Source organism: Typopeltis vanoorti, chromosome 10, assembly GCF_054136105.1.
Source record: "Typopeltis vanoorti isolate ZY-2024b chromosome 10, IOZ_Tvanoo_1.0, whole genome shotgun sequence".
Lineage (NCBI taxonomy): Eukaryota > Metazoa > Arthropoda > Arachnida > Uropygi > Thelyphonidae > Typopeltis > Typopeltis vanoorti.
In genome coordinates, this window is record NC_143558.1 from 40331101 (window position 1) to 40348822 (window position 17722).

The 17722-nt window shown below is 34.9% G+C and overlaps 1 protein-coding gene across 2 annotated transcripts in view; it reads right to left on the bottom strand.

Moving 5' to 3' along the window:
• Positions 1 to 17722, bottom strand: part of Klc (kinesin light chain) — a 261355-nt gene that overhangs the window by 61875 nt on the left and 181758 nt on the right. For both annotated transcript variants that reach the window (XM_090399037.1, XM_090399036.1), the window contains exons 8-9: positions 5474 to 5647; positions 5180 to 5279 (exon numbers count right to left, since the gene is read on the bottom strand). In XM_090399037.1, the coding sequence (XP_090255163.1) occupies positions 5180 to 5279; positions 5474 to 5647 (274 nt within the window). The remainder of the gene's footprint in view (positions 1 to 5179; positions 5280 to 5473; positions 5648 to 17722) is intronic.

Genomic DNA, 17722 nt, shown 5'->3' on the forward strand with positions numbered 1-17722 from the left:
AGAGGAATCTAGCATGTCTACTAAAAAAGAACATTTGAGACTTGAATATACTGAATATCAATGAATAGTTGCTAATATTAACTCCACACATAAGAGGTTGAAAAAAGCTATTAGCAGCACAGTGCTATGTGGATGAGCAAAGTAATTAAATAGAAATAAGCACATAGGCTGATTTCTTCCATGTTTAATTCAGTTATTCACCATGTTATCAAAGCCTAGTGTAAATAATCCATACACACACAATTATTATTTTGTGATAATACATTGTTAAATTCCTGATATGTATCCTTAGGGGGAGGGTGTATATAATATCATAGTTTATAATGTAAACTTTCATCCAGTAGTACCAACTCCTATTGACATTTTTTCTCCAAATTAGTCTTATTTGTCCTCCAAAAGACAAATGATGGGTACAAGATTTATGAGGTTTCATGGTAAAAAACAAGCAGCAAAATATTGTAGACAGTCAAAAATGAATATTTTGCATGAGGTTTGTGCAAAATCTTTATTGCACAAATTTCATGACTGAGTTTGTCAGTGGCTTTTTTTTTTTTTTTTTTTTTTAAACTTATTCCTCCCACTTCCCAATTCTGTGTGCAATAAGTCTTAATGTGTAATTTCAGGACTTCAAGTTCATAGGAGAGTTGGGGAGACCCTGATGTTTTTGCCAATGATCAGCTAACTTAGACATGCTAAAAAAAACCTGTATAAAATTCAGATTGTCAAGATGAGATTTGAACCTATAATCTTTATCTCACCCCCCCCCCCCTTTCCCACATAAGTGATAAATCACAAAGTATTCATCATATCAAATATCCCTCCCGACCTCTCTCTCAAAAAAAAAAAAAAAAAAAAACTGAACCATTTTGGTTATCTAATAAGGATAATTACAATCTATATATGCTGAAAAACACAAATGGTTTTACTCCAACTAAAATGCCTCATCCACATCATTCACCTTTAATTGCAGGATAAAAATGAGAATAGAGTGACTGATGCAGAGGACATAGTGGAGTTGTTCAATGAGCACTTTATTGGGGTATTTCATCCTAGAGAAGGTTTTAATACTAGAGGGATAGGGCAGGTTCAGGGTTTAGAGGTGCAAGAGGAGAGTGCGTTCCAAATACTGAGTACTCTGGATACCAGTAAAGCTGATGGACTGGATGGTATTTCACCACGGGTTTTGAGAGAATGTGCTAAAGAACTGACAGCTCCATTGACCTGGCTTGTCAATAAAAGCCTGGCTGTGGGAAAGGTACCCAGGGAATGGAAGAAAGGTAAGATAGTGCCGCTGCATAAGGGTGGTAGCAGACTGGAAGTGTCTAATTATAGGTCTGTTTGTGTGTCATCAGTAGTTCATGTTGGAGGCTTAATGGATTTTTTACAACACTCAAAAAGAATTAAAATAGAATTTAATACTTCCTATATTTTGTCCTAGTCACCAGGACATCTACGGGGATTACAAAAACAATTAATGTAACATATACACAAATAACAAACAATACTAAGCCCAACCACATGGGTGACACTGAAGTCCTATCTAGGTAGAGCACCCTCTAAGGGCAGTAGTAGGTGGATTGGAATGTAAGGTGAGAACTCTGGTGATGAGTGTTTCCCAAATCTTTGGAAGCTTAATGCAACCATATTTATTGAGATTTGGTTGGTTTTTGAGAGCTGCTGCTGCTGCTTCTAAGAAAAGTCTCTCTTTCTTGAATTTGCTGTGGTGGAGCATGGTAGTTTTCTTCCATGATACCCTGTGGGTGGTGTCCAAAACATGATCAGCCAAGCCTGAAATGGCCATAGTTGTGTTTGAAGATGTAAGACTTGTGTTCCTCTAGACGGATGGATGCTGATCTGCCTGTCTGTCCAAAGTACGCCAGCTTACAGGAACAGGGTACTTTGTAAACTCCAGGCAGAGAGAGAGGAGGGAGCTGATCTTTCGTAGAACGGATAAGGGTAGCAAGTTTGCGGTGGGGCTTATATGCTGTGTGTAGGTTATACTGTTTTAGTATCTTGGCTATTTTTTCGGATGTGCCACGGATGTAGGGTATGGTGATGGCATTTTTAAAATCTTGTTGACAAGAAGGACGGGGAATGGGGGAGGAGGTGATTTTTTTTTGATACTGTGATCGCTGTAGCCATTGGAGAGGAAAGTGCTGTGTATGTGGTTAAGCTCAGTAGTGAGGGCGGTTCCACTGGAACAAAAATTGTGGGCTCTCTTGGTAAGAGTTTTAATAATGCCATATTGTTGAGAGGGGTGGTGGTGGGAGAGTTTGTGAATGTATCTGCTTGTGTTTGGGGGGGGGGGGTTCTGTATACGGTGAAGGTAAGTGTATCATTGGGCAGGCATGTGACTAAGGTGTCTAGGAAGGGTAAACAATTGTTCTTTTCCTTTTCCATAGTGAACTGGATTCTTGGATGTAGACTATTGAGATGACTGAGAAAGGAGTCTGACATGTCTGGGCCATGAGGCCAAATAGAGAACACATCATCTACATATCTTAGCCAGATAGAAGGTTTGAGTGGGGCTGAGTCTATGGCTCGTTTTTCTAAATCTTCCATATAGAAATTGGCAAGAGAGTTGAGAGGGGGGAACCCATGGCAGTTCCCTCTATCTGCTTGTAGATTTTGTTGTTCCAAGAGAAATACCCAGAGTTAATGGCAAAGGAAAAGAGATCTAAGATGTCAGAGGGAAAAACGTTTTCTTAGAGAGATAAGGTGTCAATTAAGGGAATATTGGTAAACAAAGAGGAGATATCAAAGCTTACCAATATGTCTGTCTTATTCAAGGTTAAATTTTCTGTGAGGGCTTTAAAGTGGGTCGAGTTTTTTATATAGGAAGGGGACCTTCCAGTGAGGGGGATCAGAGAGTTGGCCAGCTGTTTAGATAGTCTATAGCAAGGTGCATTGGTGGCATCTACTATAGGCCTGAGTGGGGAATTGGGTTTGTGGATTTTTGGTAAACCGTATATTCGGGGGGGGGGAGCGGAAAGGTTTAAGTTTTTTAATGACGTCAGGGGGCCAGGAAGATACTTTTTTGAGTAAGATTTTTAGTTTCTTAACTTGTGTTTTTGTGGGGTCGTGTTCTAGCGGGGATGTAGGTAGCGCGATCGCGGAGGATAATGTTCATTTTACGATTGTATTCACTTATCCGTTCTATGAAAGATCAGCTCCCTCCTCTCGCTCTGCCTGGAGTTTACAAAGTACCCTGTTCCTGTAAGCTGGCGTACTTTGGACAGACAGGCAGATCAGCATCCATCCGTCTAGAGGAACACAAGTCTTACATCTTCAAACACAACTATGGCCATTCAGGCTTGGCTGATCATGTTTTGGACACCACCCACAGGGTATCATGGAAGAAAACCACCATGCTCCACCACAGCAAATTCAAGAAAGACTGACTTTTCTTAGAAGCAGCAGCAGCTCTCAAAAACCAACCAAATCTCAATAAATATGGTTGCATTAAGCTTCCGAAGATTTGGGAAACACTCATCACCAGAGTTCCCACCTTACATTCCAATCCACCTACTACTGCCCTTAGAGGGTGCTCTACCTAGATAGGACTTTAGTGTCACCCACATGGTTGGGCTTAGTATTGTTTGTTATTTGTGTATATGTTACATTAATTGTTTTTGTAATCCTTGTAGATGTCCTGGTGACTAGGACAAAATATAGGAAGTATTAAATTCTATTTTAATTCTTTTTGAGGGCTGTAAAAAATCCATTAAGCCTCCAACATGATGTCCTCACAGCACTTGAGCCTCTACACACGTCATCAGTAGTTGTTAAGGTCTTGGAGAAATTAGTGAGGGACTATATGCAGCACTGGGTAGATGAGGGTAATGTTATCTGTGAGAATCAACATGGATTTGTTAAGGGGCGCTCTTGCTTTAGTAATATGATCCTTTTATAATAAAGTGACAAGAGCAGTTGATGAGGGAAAGGCATATACTGCCATTTTCTTTGATTTTGCAAAGGCGTTTGACAGGGTGCCACATGATTAGCTGATATTTAAGTTGCAGCAAATAGGTTTAAATGTCAGGTTAGTCAAATGGATTCAGGAATGGCTGACTGATAGGTATCAGAGAGTTGTGTATGGTGGGGCAATATCAAAGAAGCAGAAGGCTACACGTGGGGTTCCACAGGGCTCAGCACTGGGACCTGTGTTGTTCAATCTTTATATCAATGATATTGTCAATGGATTGCAAGGGGACATTCAGTTGTTTGCAGATGATGTGAAGCTGGGAAGAGTTATCAGTAATAGTGCAGATATGGCAGCCCTGCAAGAGGATTTGAATAAACTAGACAGATGGGCAAATGAATGGGGGTTTCGGTTCAATGCAGCAAAATGTAAAGTTGTGAGGTTTGGGATCCATTGATGGGAGGATGCATACTTGATTGGAGGAGCTGTACTGGAGGAGGTAGGGGAGACTAGAGATCTGAGGGGTGATGATTGATAGAAAAACTGAAATTCAGGGAGCATATTGCAAAGGTGGTGAGGGTAACTCAGAGGATTGCTGCAATACTGAGAAGGATGCTGACCTGCAGAGATAAAAGAGTTATCATTCTGTTGTATAAGACCCTGATCAGACCACACTTAGACTATTGTTCTCAGATTTGGTCCCCAAGATTTGAAGGGAACAAACTGACTGTGGAAAGGGTACAGAGGCAGACAACAAAGATGGTTTCAGGACTGTACAATATGAGTTATGAGGATCGATTGAGGGAATGTGAACTGCAGAGTTTGGTGGATAGAAGAAGGAGAGGTGATATGATCGAGACTTTTAAACTGTTGAGAGGCAGTTCCAGGGTAGACATTGGAGAGTTCTTTCACTTGGTCAAACGGAAAGAAGGAGCAATGACAAGTGCCATCCCTGGAAGTTATGAAAGGAAGCTGTGGCACAAGAGGGTGAGGGGTGGTTTCTTTGCATGGAGGGTGGTTGAACCGTGGAATGCATTGCCCGAGAGTAGTTGGAGTGGGAATGGTCAACAGGTTCAAGGAGTAGTATGATAAACTTTGTGTTTCCTAAAAACGACCTCCCACGATGAGTCTTTTGACTCCATGGAGGCCTGGATAATAATAATAATAAAACCAAAATAAAAATTCAATATACAGAAAGCAATTCTATATTTATTTAGATTATAATAACTCCATAATCATCAGCATTTCAATACCTACCATCAATCCTCCCAAATTCTCTTTCATGTGCCCTAGTGAGAACCTGTTTATATAGAATTTCTGCCTCTTTATATTTTCCCTGCTTTAAATATGCTGATGCCTAAAATCATACAAAGTGAACAAAAGAAATGAATAAAATTTTTAAGATTTTTCAATTTTGTCAACTGTGACTGCTTTTAAAAAAACTTAAAAAGCTATCTACTTAGTAAACTGACAGTACTTTTATTCCAAACAAAACAAAATGTTTTTTAATGATAGAGCAACAGTTATAATAATAAACAGTAAAAAGATTACCAAATTATTCTTTGTTTTTGCAACATTGGGATCATCAGGTCCAAGAGTTTTTTCATAAATTTCTAATGCACGCTGATAATACTGTTCAACCTCTTCATACTTTCCTTGGTTCTGACACAACAAAGCTAGGTTGTTCAGCTGTTTAGCTACATCTGGATGATTCTTTCCCAGTACCTACAGCATTAATTTTATATATAATGAAATAATGATAGATACAAAATAATTTTTTTTTAAAAAATAACATACCAGAGAATATAACTTGTTTAACTGGCCTGAATGCTGATTAAAGAGGTCACTGATTAATGAATAATATGTGTGGTTTGCTGAGTGATCAGTCAACTTATTTTATCTTTAAGAAATGGCTTATGTGTTAAGAGAGATTCTAACATAAATAATTATAAAATAATACTGAACATATATAAGAAAAAAGTTACACCCAATTTAATTTTAAGACAACTACATTTATTAATCCATAATGATGCAGATGTCATTAAAATCTTAAAGAATAATATGACATGCTAAAAACAAAGCAAGACCATAAAAGGAAAGAGAAGAAATCAGAACAAGTCAAAAGTGGTAACTGAAATGAACAGTTGTTCAAGTACCTCTAGTTGCATCCACAATCTGAACAAAAATAGTCATTTCTGTTTAACTAAGAAGTTAACAAAGGCAGCACAGCACTTACCTAATTTGAAACAAGGAAATGATTGAAGACAATCAAAATGGGCTTTCATAATTGCATTCTTGTCTATGTGGCATCATTCACTATCAAACAACTGAAAGCTAGAGATGTTTTTTTAGATAATGTCCACATATAATTTTTTTTGTTTAATTTTGCTATTAAGAATGGTATGAATAAAATCAAAATTAAGATGACATTTAAGTCGAGATTCTAAATACCAACTTGGATTAAATTCCATTTAGTGATTCATTGTTCTTTTCAAAATAATTTTACTATTATAAAGAACCTAGACCACACATGCTTCCTGACAAAATCCTTAGCCACCTTTCCTGAGATGACCTAAAGTTATATCTCCACTAGCCATGAACTATAATCTCACTTGTGTCTATCCAATAAGATTCCTTATTATCCTGTATATTGATATACATGACATTTCCATCTGCTAGTTATGATAGCTACTTGCAACAGGATCTTGTTAACTGTTTATTCACTTCTTTGATTCCAAGTGATCACATCTGTATACAGTAGCATCCAAGTATGGTTTTATCAAATCTTTGTAAGGCAGGAAAATAACCTCCTTATCCTTACAAGTTAGAATTCTCTTTAACAGCACAGTTATTCAGCAATAACCATTTAAGCAACGTGGCTCTAAACTCACTATCCACAATCTCCAAATTTAGTTACTATTTGTAGCAATTTCCCATTAACATAATACTCTTCCTGCAATGTCCTTGATAAAAAAATATTAACATTTTGCTTGGCAAGACTGAATGAGCATTCATTGTCATTGCCCCATATTGCGATCCTGTTCTAGTCAACCTACTGTGATTCTGAAATCAGATATGGAGAGTGATAAGAGATGGACCTAATTTACTATCAGCAGCAAGACTGAATATTACATTCAATATCCTTTTCACTATCATTAACATGCAAGTTAAACAACAATGGCCAAAATAGAGAAATCCATGGCATACCGCTGGACACTTTACTCCTCTTAGACTGCGTTCATCACTTTTTGATACCTGTCAGCAATTCATGTCACTGGTTTACTTTGAATAATTGACATGGAGTTTGTATAACAACTTCAGATATAACATTCTGTCAGACTGCCTTGCCAAAATTTAGAAGTAACATATAACCATTCCTCTTATCCAACTCTGCTATCATCATTACAGAACATGAGCAGACTGCTAAAGCAAGTTACCTTTAATAAAATCATGCACCTTCAGATGCAGTTCCTGCCTTTCCAACACCTTGATAACCACATCAGAGATACTAAAGGGTCTATAATTTGCTGCATCAGTTCCAGCTCCATCCTTGTGCAATGATATTAATTACCTTGCTTTCTCACTGCTCATTAGAATTCATGCATGCATAGTGCTGAGACTTAAGATAAACAACCTGGGGCATTGCTAGCCATTTCTCTTCAACACTCATGTTGATATCTCATCAAGATTATTCTTCTATGGTCATTTATCCATTTGTTTGCTACACAGTGAATTTTTTGTTTGGATTCCCTTTGGCTGTTCAGCTAACTTTTTCACAATCAGTGAATTCTACAACATTCACTTTTTAAGCAGCTTGCTAAATTTATTTATTCATTTAACTCCCATATGATGAATTCTTCTAGTTACAGGAATCTTGTTAAATATGGCATCCTTCAGGCACCCTCTGCCTAATTCTTATACACTGTTGATTTCTCTATCATGCAGTTTCTCATGCCAAGGATTTCTAAGATTATTATAATCACTTGTCTAGTTCCACATATGCTCTTCTTAGTTAAAACTCTTACATGCATTGTAAAATATAAATGGCTTCTGAACAGAAATGCTCGGCTATGAAGGTATAAAAATTTTATGCTGGGCTATACTGCATAATTCATATGGTCTTGGTCAGTAGATCAATTTCTGGATGACTGGAGTACAGCTCTCACAGAACATGCCTATAAAAATAGATATAAAACTATGCGAAAATTACAGAGGAATCTCCCTACTGTTGAAAAGAGGCTAAGAAACCTTGTAGCTGCATCAGTCCAAGAGAAACTTGGAGAAGAACAAGATTGGTTTAGTCCATAGTTGAGAAATCATGGAAGTATAATAAGGATCAGTATTTAATGTTCTATAGATGTGAAAAATGTGTATGATAAGGTGATAAGAGATCTTCACAAAATGCTAGAAAGCTGAAAGTCAGCAATCAGAATTAAAAAATTTAGAGGAAAATGGTCTGATGTAAAATTAAGTGTGTATGTGTAGCATATGCCCTTGTTTAAGAGCTAAATGAGGGCATATGTTATCGCCACGTTATAATTATATAGATCACATCATGAAGGAAGGTAGCAACATCAACCTGATACCAAAATCAGATACATTAAAATCAGCTCATGCACATATTATGCTCCTAAAAAAAATAAATAAATTCAATATAAGTCTTCAGGATTAACTAAACTGAATAACTGCTGTAACAAATTTATTATAAAAATTAATAAAAAGTAAAAACTGGAAACAGTTTTATAAGTGTTATTTTGCAGCAATCAATCGATTCAAAAAACAATCAATTCTTTCACCTTATCTTTTTGCATACTGACAACTTCACTAATATTCATGACTTATTTTTCATGGTATTAACAACACCACACAATTTTATCAGAGATGTTTTATTAATTTATATTTTGCTGAGTGTCAACTCAGCATCATCAGAGCACAACACACTTGTACACACAACAGTGAGTGAGTGAGTGAAACAATATAACTGCAAAAGACAAAAAGATCTAAAGTCCTATTTTTGGCACCCTCTAACAAAAAAAAAAAAGTTCACATCCGCCAGGGAGAACATGAAAGATACATTCGCTACTATTACTATGGCAAGTCGGGACTGGCTGACCACGCTTTGGACACTCCTTCACACAGGATTAAACGGAGGAAAATGAATGTGCTATTTAGGAGTCGCTATAGATCTGAAAGATTATTTTTTGAGTCAGCAATGGCTTTGAAGAATTCTCCCAACCTTAACAAATATGGTTGCATTAATTTGCCAAAAATTTGGGAGACTGTTATCCTAAGAAAAACTCCTGCATAGCTTTTTTTTTCCCCCACTAGGGGGCACCAAAAATTGGACTTTGGATCTTTTTGTCTTTTGCAATTATATTGTTTCACTCACTCACTGTTGCGTGTACAAGCGTGTTGTGCTCCGATGATGCAGAGTTGAAAATCAGCAAAATATAAGTTAATAAAACATCTCTGATAAAATTGTGTGGTATTGTTAATACCGTGAAAAATAAGTCACGAATAACTGTCAACACCTAAGCTTATCTGTTAGATTAACTTCACTAATATTCATTTCTGCACAAACAAAACAAGATTTAGTCATGCTATCATCAAGTACTCTTCTTATCATAGAATCATTGTAAAAAAATTTGACCTTATCCTCCTTCTCTCCTTGGTCATGTGCTCTTGTTTTTCACTTCACACTTGTTATATACATACACATTTTTAAACCATTTTCACTTATGGACCTGAGAGTTGAGTTATAAAAAAAGTTGTAAATAAAACAGAACAGAAGAGTAAAGGTTAAAAAAAAAAAAGAAAAAAAAAGTCAGAACAAATATCCAGAAGAAAATGAGGATAGAGACGGATTAATGCAGTTAAGTTGTACCTTAGAAGACCAAAACATTAGATTCAACAAAGCTTGGGAGGCCTGACAAATAAGATTAATCTGGAAAATAATTGTCGACAGGAAGCTGGTAATAATGTAAACTAAATTATGTAGCCCTATTACAGTATCTCATAGATCTCTTGCATGTAAATGCAGGAACTGATGATGAAAAATCATTCAGAAAGTTGTGAATCTAAGACTTGTTTGAAGAATGAAAGTTACAGCACCTACGGTGTACCCATATACAAATAAAATAGACTTTGTAGATGCATAGAGCCTCCATAACTCAGTAGGTTTTCACAAAGCCCTTTGATTTGAAAGAGGTATGACTCATCTAGGATGCAAAGAGCCTTTATCATGGTTTTTTCAATGGAAGCTGAGTTAGTCAGTCTCATAAAAAGCTCACAGGATTTTCCTCTCAAACTTGATTTTTGTCACACAAACTGGCCAGGAGAAAAGACAATTTACATATAAAAAATATGCATATTTAGGCCTGCGAAGCTGTTTTCAGCATGAAACTGAAGTAATACTCTTGCTTCAGAGACTATCAATGGAGAGCATGTTGAAAATTATTATCTGGTATAATTTACCACATGGAATTGTTTATCGAAAAATTTAAGTTTTAATCTTTACTAGTTACATAATGCATCATGGTACACTAAAGAGAGAGAAACTGATAATACACTAAATTTTGCAAAAAGCAAGTTACAGCATTAGTAACAGAGAATATTTGAAACATACTAACACTGCTGCATGCAATTCATGATATGATGAATGGTGATGCGATACATAGGATGTGTGTGTGTGTGTGTGTGTGTGTGCGCACACATTAGGTTTTTTGATGAAGCAAGACCAGACCTGATGAAAATGAAGAATAACTTCATGTTTCTTGCTGCAATTAGTATTTTAATTAATTATAAGAGATTAATTATAATTATACAATTATAATTAATCTCTATTAATTATAATTATATATTAATTATAATTATCAATATATTAATAATTAATGTATATTAATTATAATTACAACAAATTATAATTAATATATGCCATTTCTGTACACTACTACGCTATTTAATATTTATCTCTGTTGTATATGAGGCTAGTCCCCTCCTACATCTTTGATGTGTCTAGCATGCCTATATCTCTCATTATCAGTCTATATGTCCCAAATTATCACATGAACAACTCATTCTGCACATCCCTGGTTTTTTGAGTGGAGAATGGGAGGTTTTGAAGGATAAAGGAGACTTGAGATCTTATTTAAAGAGAAGAATGCCATCTTTATTTGTTGTTCTTACAATATCTTTGAGATCTTGTTTGTGATGGACTGGATGTTATATTCTGGTTTTGTCTTTTTTTAGGATACTTTAGAATGTTTTCTACCATCCTTTTTTTGATTACAATCATTTTGTGAAAGGATGAGAATGAGATGTTAGTTATTTTGGACGTATTTGTAAATCGATAATAATGGTTATTAACATTTAGACATTATTTAAGTTCCCAACATTCAGAAAGTACCTAGATTTCTGTTCAGCATATCAACTAGTTATTACTAATTTTACAAAATGTTCCAACATAAAATGCACACAAATTCACATGGTGAGAAGATGCATTCAATAAGAAATCTCATTGCCTATGTTATTGTTGATAGTCATATTTTCCCACTGATTCAGGGAAAGAGTATACAGAGGATTTGAAATTGGAAGTGATTACCATTTAGTCTTGAGCAGGATAAAATTGAATTCCATATTGAAAAGAAGAGTGTGTAGGAAAGTTTTAGATCTGAACTGCAACTAAAATACATTAACATTATTCAAGAAAAAAAATTAAAGATTCAAAAACATGAACCAAACCTTGGAGATTCAGTGGCAGATCTTAAAGAAAATATTGACTGATTCAGCCTGGGAGGCATGTGGTGAGATTGTCTGTAAGGATAGAAAAATCAGAACTCTGTTGCAAACTCAGGAAGATAAAGAGGCAGTTGAGGAAAATAAAACATTTTGAAAGTTCATGGCATGTAAGTCAGCTTATGTTTTTAGAGAATACAGAGAAAAAAAGTGAGAAGAAAGTGAAACACTATGTAAAACTTCCTAAATAAAAGTGATGGGAAGACTTTGGTAAGAACATGGAAAATAAATATCAGGAAGTGGCAAAATATTGTGGAGGCTATTGAAAAAGTTTAGAAAAGGAGGAAAAAGTACTGGAAAAGGAATCAGAGATGACAAAGGTGACATGAAAACTGGAGATAAAGATATCTTTGATGTCGGGAGTAATTATTCCAAAGATTGCCAAATGAAATGAGCAGTGATAGCATGGGGGATAGAAAAACACTCAACAAACAAGCAATACATACTGATACTTGAAGTAGAAAAAGTTATCAAAAATCTGGAATGTAGGAAGGCAGCTAAAATTATTTATACTTGACCAAAAATGCTTAAATATGGAGATATAAAAGTTTTATAGTGGCTGCACCGCATAATTCAGAAGATCAGGACAAATCGTTGAATTCCAGATGATTTGGAGTAGAGCTCTCATAGTCTCGGCTATAAAAAGGGAAATAAAACAATGCAAGAATTATAGAGGTATTTTGCCAATTGATGTTCCTGGTATATACAAGTGTACTCGAGAAACATCTAAGAAAATTTTTGGAAGGGAAGCCTGGTGAAAAACAATCTGGATTCAGGCTAAATAGAGACCAAGATAAGATTTACAATTTAAGGCAAATAGTTGAGAAATCAACAAAAGAGGCTAGTGTAAATACATAAGGAGCATTGCATTATATGCTTATAAGGCCTGGATGCTAACAGAACAAGACATCAAAAAGTTGGAGGCATTTGAACTTTGGTGCTGGAGAAAGATAATGAAAATTAGATGGACAGAAAGAAAAGTAATGAAGAAGTTCTAAATATAGTTCATGAAGAGCAGTCACTAATGAACTACATCAATAAGAGAAGAAAAAGCCAAATTGGACACCATCTGAGGCACGGGGAGGGGGGGGGGACTGATTACAGAAATAACGGAGAGGACTGTAGAAAGAAAGAGGCCACAAGGCAGACCAAGAATTTCATATATAAATAACATAAAGATGCTAACCTGTGCTAAGAGTTATGAAGAGATACAAAGGAGGTCACAAGACAAGATGTCATGACATGCTGTTATAACTAACCAATTTTCAGATTGATGCACCAGAGAAGTTGAGAAATCATGAGAATATAAAAAGGTGCCAAGAGGAAAGCTGTTTAAAACACTATAGTTATATGGTGTAGATGGGATATTCCACTGAGCAATACATAGTCTCTATTTGAGTTGTAGGTCAGCTGCTAGAATTGAAGGAGGTACAGGAGATGATTTGATATTAAATGAGATGTAAGACAAAGATGTCCACTGTTATTCATCATCTATATGGATCACATTATGAAGGAAAGTGGTATTAAGCCTGATGTTATACTCTAAGTAAATCCAATAAAGGGTGCAGTAATTCTCTGAATAAACTGAATAACTGCTGTAATAATTTTGGTAACTAAATTAGCAACAAAGACAATGAAAATACACAAAAATACTGAAAACATCAACTGTATCCTGAATGAAGAACCTATAGAACAAGTAAAACATCCCAGCTACTTAGGCACAATCTTTAGCAAAGACAGGATATTAAATATGGAAATAGACAACACAATTAGCAAAGCTGGTATGGCAGAAAGTCAAATGGATAAATTTATATGGAATAAGTGAGAAATTAGTCAAAAGTCTAAACTAGCTATGCACAAGACAGTGTTCAAACCAATTTTAACTTATGGATCTGAGAGCTTGGTTAGAAATATGACACTTGATCAAACACTAGAGATCACAGATATGAAAGTTCTAAGACAAGGGGGGGGGGTGAACAGATGCATCAATGAAAATATTATATTAAAAAATGAGGATATTAAGAAAGAACTTGGCATTGTGACCATGCCACCTGAAAGGTAATCTCAGGTGGTATGATAATTTAAACAGAAAGGGAGAGGAAAGATTAGCTAAATAAGCGTTATCTGCCAGGTTGGCAGGAATAAGACCCAGAGAGAGAGATCAAGATATAGAGTTGATTTATACAGTAAAGAGTGCTTCAGAAGACACAAATATAAGATTTGATAATATTAGAGTCTTGGCAGATAACAGATTAATTCAATCAGAAGTTAGTAATGATGTAATTTTTCATGTATTATCATAATATCCTGGACACCTCCTAAGGGTACATGTCTGGAATTTGATAATGACATTTAGAAACAAGTTCGTTGTCATTGTCTGAACAATTTAGGTATAAAATTTTTTATGCCCTGTTCCTGCTCTGAAGATGAGGTTGATCTTTCCATCTTAATCTTGGACATCCATGGCCTCTTCTTCCTGTAGGTTTATATTCTAGTGCTAATTTAGGAATCCTATTATTCTTCATTCTTTCTATGAGTTGTAACCAATTTTTCTGGTATTCTTCTATTTCTTGTATGATGTTTTTTGTATCTAATCATTCTCTTATTTCTGTGTTTTTCTTTTTATCTAATATAGTGAGTCCCAGAAGAAACGTCATCTGTGCTGCTTCCAATCTTTGTCTTTCTTTGTTTTAGAATCCAGGTTTCACTTCCAAATTTGAGAGAAGGTTTAGAGGTCATATTACGTAATCTTAATAGAGTTTCTTTAGTCATTTGTTTTCCAAAATTTCTTTCAATTATGCCATTCATTCTATTATACATTTTTAGTCTTGCTTCCAATTGTGAATCAGTATTGTATTGCGAGATTATATTTCCTAAGTATTTCAATTCGGTAACTTGTTCTATTATTTTATTGTTAAACATAATTTTGACTCTTTGAATGGTGTTTCCACACATTGCCATAGTTTTCGTGTTTGTTTTAGAGATTTTCATTTTAAATCTTTTTGCTATTTCGTTTAGGTGGTTATTGCAATTTGGGGGTTTATCTCATTAACTTGAAATTAGTACTTGATCATCTGCATAAAGCATTGTATTTAACTGTGTTTTATTTATTAGCTTAATTCCATCTTTTACAGTTGTTTTCTATTCTTTTAGGGATTCTGTTCATATAAATGTTGAATAGAATTAGGATAAGCCATAGCCTTGTCTTACTCCTTTATTTATAGTTACAGATTCTGATAATGTTCCATCTCCAAATTTAATGCAAATTTTTGTTTCTCTGTATAGATAGAATTTTTATTGCTTTAATTAATTGAAGAGGTATTTTTTTTCCAGAGTAGATTTCTGTTCAGGTTATCATATACTTTTTTTTATAGTTAATAAATAGAAGAAAAGTAGGCAAGCTAAATTCTTTTCTTTTTTCTATGACCTGTTGCATTGTGAAAGCGGCATCTATGAATCCTCTCCCTCTTCTAAAACCACACTGTTCTTCTTCTAAATAATTTTCTGTGTATTTAATTAATCTGTCCTTTAAGATATTTGCATATAATTTAGATGCTGTTATTAAAAGAGTAATGCCTCTGTAATTTCCACATTTGTCCTTGGGACCTTTTTTGTGAATATTTATGACTACTCCAGTTTCCCATTCTTCTGGGATCTGCTGAAATTTACAGATATTACTGAAGCAAGATATTATTTAAGCAAGCTAAATTCTTTTCTTTTTTCTATGACCTGTTGCATTGTGAAAGCGGCATCTATGAATCCTCTCCCTCTTCTAAAACCACACTGTTCTTCTTCTAAATAATTTTCTGTGTATTTAATTAATCTGTCCTTTAAGATATTTGCATATAATTTAGATGCTGTTATTAAAAGAGTAATGCCTCTGTAATTTCCACATTTGTCCTTGGGACCTTTTTTGTGAATATTTATGACTACTCCAGTTTCCCATTCTTCTGGGATCTGCTGAAATTTACAGATATTACTGAAGAGTTTAAGTAGGCTTTCTTTTAAGCTATTGTCTGCATATTTAAGGACCTCAACATATATTTCATCCAGGTGCAGGCTTTTTCTATTTCTTGATTTTTTTTTTTTAATTCTTTTTCTAATTCATACATTACTATTTCTTCTGTATTTCTTGTATATTGATATCTTTAGTTGTGTGAGTTTTGTCATTATTTTTTATTACGGAATGTTATGGAATATTATGGAATGTTTTTCATTCCATAATATTCTGTAGTGTTCTATCTAATCCTCTTTGGAAATTATATTATTTAATTGGTCATTTTCTGTTGTTTGTAATTGTCTGAAAATTTTAAAACCTGTTCTTTGTGGTTCAGTGATATCATCCTTTAATAATTTAACATATTTACTCCAATCTTCTCTATATATATACTTCTATAAAGCTTTCAAAAATGTGGAAAGCTAGAAATAAGTTCATGATCATAATCATCATCAAATTCCTGCCATTTACCTGCAAAGGGGGGGGGTGGACAGGATATGATAGTACTACATGAAAAATTTACATCATTACTAACTTCCTATCTACAATTTTCCTCCAAATCAGTCTGTTACTTATCAAGACACCGATATTACCTTATATCTTATCTTATATATTATCTTATCAGATCTTATATTTCTATCGTCTAAGACACTTTGTACTGTATCCATCCACCTATATCTTGGTCTTCCTCTAGGTCGTTTTCCTACCAACCTGGCAGAGAACACTTGTTTTGCTAATCTTTTCTTGCCCATTCTGTTTGCATGACCATTCTACCTGAGATTAGCTCTGCTAATGCATTCCTGGATGCTGACAATATCAAGTTCTTTCCTAATATCCTCGTTTTTAATAGGATATCGCCACCTATGCCATCTGTTCACACCTCTAATCTTTCTCAGGACTCTCATATCTGAGGTCTCTAGTCTTTGGTCAAGTGTTTTACTTCTGACCCAGCTCTCAGATCCATAAGTTAATATTGGTTTGAATACTGTCTTGTATACAGCTAATTTAGTGTTCCGACTAATTTCTCTCTTATTCCATATGAATTTATTCAATTGACTTCCTACCATATCAGCTTTGTTGATTCTATTGTTTATTTCCATATTTAATTTACTATCTTCACTAAAAATTGTGTCTAAGTAGATGAAATGTTTTACTTGTTCCACAGGTTCTCCATTCACAAAGCAGTTGACATTTTCAACAATTCTGCCTATTTACATTGTCTTTGTCATTTTATTGCTGACCTTCATAGTATATCTATTACAACAGTTATTCAATTTAGTCAGGGAATCTTGCAGACTTGTATTGGATTTATTTAGAAGTATAACATCATCCGCATAAAGCAAAGAGCTGACATTAACATCTCCAATTTTGATATCAAATTTAATACCACTTTCCTTCATAATGATCCATATAGATAATGAATAACAGAGGGGATAATGTACATCCTTGTCTCACACCATCTTAAGTTCTAACTGCTGACTTACAACTCAAATACAGACTGAGTATTGCTTGATATAATGACCCATTCACACCATAGAACTGTAGCGTATTGAATACCTTCTCTCTTGGCACCTTGTCATATGCCTTTTCCAGATTGACAAAACTTAAATACAGATCTTTGTTATATTCCTATGATTTCTCCACTACTTGTCGTAAAGTGAAGATCTGATCCTGACAGCCTCTATTTGGCCTGAATCCAGCTTGTTCTTCACCAAGCGTTTCTTCCACAATTTTTCTCAACTATTTATCAAGTATACTTGGCATAAATCTTACCAGGAACACTCAGTAAGGAAATACTTATGTAATTCTCACATTCAGTTTTATTTCCCTTTTTATATATGGATATTATGAGAGCTCCAATCATCAGGAATTTGCCCATCTGTCCAGGCCTTCCGAACTATGCAGTGCAGCCACTGTAAGACTTTTATACCACCATACTTCAGCATTTCTGGTCGAATATCATCTAATCCTGCTGCCTTTCCACATTTCACGCCTTTGATAGCTACTTC